At 35.8% G+C, this 6,000-nt stretch overlaps 1 protein-coding gene across 8 annotated transcripts in view; it reads left to right on the forward strand.

Moving 5' to 3' along the window:
• ODF2L (outer dense fiber of sperm tails 2 like) overlaps window positions 1-1,149 on the forward strand; it is a 37,352-nt gene extending 36,203 nt beyond the window's left edge. For all 8 annotated transcript variants that reach the window (XM_020877270.2, XM_070467813.1, XM_020877263.2 and 5 more), the window contains one exon: window positions 359-1,149. In XM_020877270.2, the coding sequence (XP_020732929.2) occupies window positions 359-487 (129 nt within the window). In that variant the 3' untranslated portion in view covers window positions 488-1,149. The remainder of the gene's footprint in view (window positions 1-358) is intronic.
• Window positions 1,150-6,000: the final 4,851 nt, after the last annotated feature.

Consider the following 6,000-nt stretch of genomic DNA (forward strand, 5'->3'; position numbering starts at 1 on the left):
TTTAAGATAGCAAAAGTAGTCAGCCTTTTAAGCAAAGAATATGACAAAAACTAGTATTAAAATATGCCATGTTAAATGTAATAGAAATTGTGACAGTTTTAAGTAAAATCTATTTAAGTTAATCATATTAAATATATATAATTTGGGGCTAAGTGAGTGTGTATTACAACAGACTATCACAGAGAGATCAACCATGTATGTGCTCTAATCTAGATTTTAAAGAAAAGTAAGCTCTAAGATTTTTTCTTTTAAAAACTTAAAAACCATGTATTCAATTGTTGTGTATATAAATTTTTATATTATGATTGTCCTTTGATATTAATGTAATTATTAACTATTTTTATTTTTTTTTATTTAGAAAGCACAACATCAGGAAGTATGTTTGAAAGAAATACAACATAGTCTTGAAAAGTCAGAGAATCAAAATGAGAGTATTAAGAATTATTTACAGTTTCTTAAAACCTCTTATGTAACAATGTTTGGATAAATTTTTGGCTTTACTTTCTATAAACAATAGATTTTTACTATGAGTAAAATGTAATTAGGTAAAAATTAAATAAATATGTTATCTATTGCTATACTTTATGATTTATGAGTGGTGCTATTAGCCTTTTATGTAAAGATTTTTGAAACATAATTTATTATCCAATTGAAATTTTAAAACAAGATACATGTTAGTATTCCTTTTTTGCTGGATAGTCTTCACTTAACTCTGGATTAATATCTATTTAATTTATTTTGGTTTCTAGAATATTTTATACACAGAAAAGAAGCTAGAAGCATTCTTTGTGGCTCTAGCCACCATTCAAATGAATTTGTAATAAAACTTTGGCCTATTATGAGCCAAATACATGATTTTAAATAATGTATGTAATTGTTTTACATTATAGTCCTATATGTATATATATTAATATAATAAAATACTTTGAATATTATTTTTAATAATGATATATTTGCATACTTTCTAAAGTTTCCAAATGTCTCAGTGTACTTAATATTGTTTCAAATATATGCTAAAATGCCATTATAATTTCTGTGAGGTTTTAAATATAAAATTTTAAGTCATGGCTTTATTAAATGTCAACTGACAGTGACAGATGAAAACACGTTGGCATGCATTGTTTCTTTATAAAGAATAGGTCTTTAGTCTCTCCTGTGAATTTATAGTCTTTTTTTGTTCATCTTATGTTCGTGATTGATATTATTAGTGTAGACATTCTGAAACCCCTGAGTTCACTGAGAGATTAGAGAGGACTGACTTTTCCTACCCCTTCCCATGGCCAACTCACATGGGATGATCAAAATAAACACTCTTAATACCAGGAAGCTTTAGAGTGAGATCTTTGTTATTGGGATAGAGTAGAAGAGACACCAAGAACATGTTCTCTGTAATCTCCTACCCTATGCGTCAAGTCAGGATACTCTACAAGGGGTCGGATATCATTGACAAAGAAGCAAGTAACAGTGACTCCTCTCAGAGAATGACTTGAGAGCTGTTTATTCAAAGGATACTCAGGTCTCAAAAGATCATTCAAAGTAGCAAGTTGTGTACTACACAGTCAATCCTATGAACTGAATTCAGTCCCTCCAAGATGTTTTATTTACTTCTCTGACCAGAAATGAGGGCCTGCTTTTCTCTGGTCCCCTCACTCCTAAGACTGCCGTATCATCCGCAGGGGCATACTTCCCAGTGACCCAATTGCTTCATGGTATTTTTCAAAAATACATTAATTTCAGAAACTGGCCACATTTTTGGCCTAACAATTGCTAACAATATTAGTGTTGCCTTTTAATTTTAAATCAGAGTACTTGTATTACATGCTTGAACCTTGTCGTTCTTTCTTCATCTCCTTAAGCAAAGGCAGCCTTAAGAAATATTCTCATGAAAGGAAAAAAAAATACTCTCAAGAAAGAAAACTAAGGTTCTTGAATATTTTCCACTAGACTGTGAGCTCTTTAAGAACAGAACTGTATCTTATTGATGTTTCTATTTCAGCTATAACACAAGACCTGGTATATAGACACTTACTTGATGTTTGTGGATAGGTAGATAGATGGATGTTAAAAGAAGGAGGTATTCATATTCCTGTTTTAAATATGAAGAGTATAAAAGGGATTACTCTTGTGGCTGTGGTATAAAACTCTTTTTGAGTTTTAAAGTTGGTATTTGAACTCGAGTCTTCTGACTCCAAAATCTCTGTACAATACTTTTTTCCTGTTGTAAGCAGTGACAGCAGCATTAGCCCAGCAGCAGCATTGCTATTCTTTATTGAGCACTAGTCTGTGGGTGTTCATTGGAAGGACTGATGCTGAAGCTGAAACTCCAGTACTTTGGCCACCTCATGCAAAGAGTTGACTCATTGGAAAAGACTCTTATGCTGGGAGGGATTGGGGGCAGAAGGAGAAGGGGATGACAGAGGATGAGATGGCTGGGTGGCATCACCGACTTGATGGACATGGGTTTGAGTAGACTCCAGGAGTTGGTGATGGACAGGGAGGCCTGACATGCTGCGATTCATGGAGTCGCAAAGAGTCGGACACTACTGAGTGACTGAACTGAACTGAACTGAACTGAGTCTCTGCCAAAGTTCTGACTCTGGTATATGTATTAATTCATTTACCCTTTGTCAATGAGATAGATGCTATTAATTACATTTACTTTTCAGGAAACCAAAACACAGAAAAGTAACTCACTTCAAGGTCACACAGCTAGTAAGTAGCAGGTATCCAGAATCTCTTCTCTCAGCTATGACTATACAATCTTCATGTATATTTCATAAATAAAGGTAATGGTTTCTTGTAACAGTCATGCATTACTTCATCTATGAATATTTTTTCTTTTAAACATTTTTAATTTTATCAAAGAAATTTGTGCATATGGTATTTAAAAGTTGGTCCCCACCATATTTTGGCTGGACTATGGAAGGAAAAGACCCTAAGGTTGATACTTGGATGTAATGACACAGAATAACAAAGGAAATTTACCAGAACGAGAACTTCAGCAATCTCCATGCTTAAGGTTTCCATGTGAAGCATTAAGCACAGACATTGGGATTTTCTGGCATGTGAACCAAACTTGGTGTCAGGGAGGCTCACGGTCAGTCCCCTGGAGTCCCCAAGTAGTGTCTGCTTCCAGCTTCTCATCATCCCAGACGGGGAAAGAAAGCCCTTGTTCCCACAGTACTAATAGGCTGGCAGGGTTTTCTGTTTATCCTTGATATTCAGGGTCTCATGACTCAAGTTCTAAATGTTTCCTTCCATTATTTATGTGATTATTACGTCTCTACATATTCCTCCCCTCTTCCTAATTTTGTCTGCTGGATCTGACCTCCACACCACTTGCCTTTTCCCTCAGGCTATCTGTTACAGGACTTCTTGTGAGGCATTTCTTCCATCTGATGTTTCTAACCGCTTATATGGTTCTCAGGGGCAGTCATTCTCTTTTGTTGGATACTGAATTTCTAAATAAGAAGTCTTGAATTTTATTCCTAAAAATGTTGGGAGTTTTTTTGTATTTTGCACTGTAATTCCATTCTATTTTCATTAAAATTCTCTTGTTTCTTCCATTGGTTCTACTTCAGTAGGCATCTCCTGTTTCTGTTCTGTTGGCCATCTTTCTTTCAGAGCGCTGTGAGTGAGTTTTAATTTTCCTTGCCTACTCATGGTTGTGGTTCCCTCAGTACTTGCCAGCAGCCTGCCTTGCATATTTTTGGGGAAGTAGGAAGCTAAGTGGTGAAAGGCACCATGGCTTCAATTCTCATGGCCTGAAACCTCTTACCCGGCAATGTGGTGCTGTGAGAAACCATTCTGCTCCCAGACTTTTCCAGTCACAAGCATCAGTGCTTTCCCAGCTACCAATATTGGAAGCACATCACTCCACTGAAGAGTCTGCTTCAAGGCTTTCTGGGGTCAGCAAGTTTGTTGTAGAAACAATGAGTGAAGTTCCCTTCAGAGGGGAACCACGGGCAGCGTCTCTACCAGGAACAATATGCAGCACTTTAAAGAAGGAATTCAGCCTGTATCAGAGATTTGTTGATGATTTTTATTTTTAGGGTAAAATAACTCTCGGAGTTTTGTATTGGATATGATTAACTTTTCATAATCAAAACAAGCATTTATACACACATATGTAGAGACAGTTCACATATGTTGGTATGAGCATGGAGGAAAGTGTAGAAAAGCCTACATGCCTTGATAGGTTGGCGGAAATAGTAATAACTTTTCACTTATTCTGATCTGAGCTTATATTTCAATTTTTTTTTCTAATCAGATTTTAAAAACTTTAAACAGAGGACAGGCATGATAGGTATAGAGTGGAAGAAAAGTAGACTTGATAAGAGGTTATGGTCTGACATTGAATCCTGGAATTTTATTTTCAGAGGTGGACTAATTTGGGACAGGAGAAAGTGGAGAGAAGCCTGATTGAGGAGGAGCTTGGGGGGTCACTGGAGTCCAGGGTGTTAAGCTGAGAAGTCTTGGATGTGAAGCTATCTGGGATGTGGAGAGCTTTCGAATAGAGCAGAAGGATGAGCAACTAACCCGGTTAAATGTGAGCAGATGAGTCATGACTCTGGTAAGGAGTCAAGTTTCTGGTTGCATTTAGAATAAAATCCAAAATCCGTAACGTCACCTTTGAGACCCTGCCCCTCTCCTCAACCCCTCAGACCACTCCCCTCACCCATTTGCCCAATTGTACAGTTTCCTTGAAAACTGAGTTCTTTCCTTCTCATCCTTAAATGCTGTCACTCTTGGCCTGACCAAATCCTATGGATTCTCTCATATACCTTCTTATTCTTTTCTTTCATAATTGACAATGATTTGCATAATTATGTTTCATATTTGTCTTACTAGATTTTAACCTTCATGAGGATTTACTGTTCTATAGCCTACAGCTAACAAGGTGCCTGGCACATGGCAGACACTAAGTACAATACATACTTGTTGGATGGATAGATGATGGGGTAGTGATATTGTTCCTAGTTCTGAGCTTCAAAGTAGGGACAGGATTTGGCTACTAAAGGGCAGTTGTATGGAGTCTGGGAGAATGAGTAACTTTGACTTCTGAGAGCTGCCAGGGAAGCAGTTTCCTGGGTGAGGGGTCAAGTTATCTTTTAGGCAGAGGTAGAGACAGAAGAGACTTAGGATGTAGAGACCTTGTTTATAATCTGATATGCATGTGTCCCAGAGGCCACAGTGGAAAATAGGAGGGAGCAGGTACTGGAAGTCAGGAAAATAGAATGGGTTCTACTTATAGCTGTTTGCTTCAGATAGTTTAATAGGAATTTCTTTTTTTTCTTGTCTAAGAATTAATAAAAATCCCATACATTGTCTTTTCTTTTGATGCTACTGAACTGGGAGGTTGGTTAAATCCCAAGTGTACCTTAGTGGTTTTGATTTATTTAACATTATAACCAGTTGTAGTACTTTCAGATAACACACACACATGCACACGCTTGCACAAATATTTAAAAATAAATAACATTTTCCTTAAAATTTAAGATTTCTTTAAAATCACAAAGTTTAGTCTTGTTTTTAAAAATAACTTTAGTATCTTGCTTCTTTTCTTCTTATATAGGTTTAGTTTGGAGTGGGAGGTAAGAACAACTGTTAGAAATCCTCTATATCTAGTTTGCTATTAGAGGAGGTTAAAATTGACAGTTGTTTATGGCCAAAACAAAAAAAATTAAACCTGTAATTAACTGTCATACATTACTGACTAGAAACATTTTATTTGGCAAGCTTAAAGTTTATTTTTTGCAGCCTTTTTGTAAAACAGATATCTTTCCCTATCATTCAAAAAAACAAACTCAAAAAAAAGAATTAACTAGAGAGGGCATCTGAAGCCAGGGCAGTAAGACATGGTCCTTAAAAAATAATGATTTCATTTTAATAATTAAATTTCTTGAATAATAATAAAACCTCTTGACTCTCACCTGACTGTAATATTGCCTAAAACTATTCTTATTTTTAAAAGGTTTGTTTTCACCTCTACAGATAAAA

Source organism: Odocoileus virginianus, chromosome 5 (assembly GCF_023699985.2).
Source record: "Odocoileus virginianus isolate 20LAN1187 ecotype Illinois chromosome 5, Ovbor_1.2, whole genome shotgun sequence".
Classification (NCBI taxonomy): Eukaryota; Metazoa; Chordata; class Mammalia; order Artiodactyla; family Cervidae; genus Odocoileus; species Odocoileus virginianus.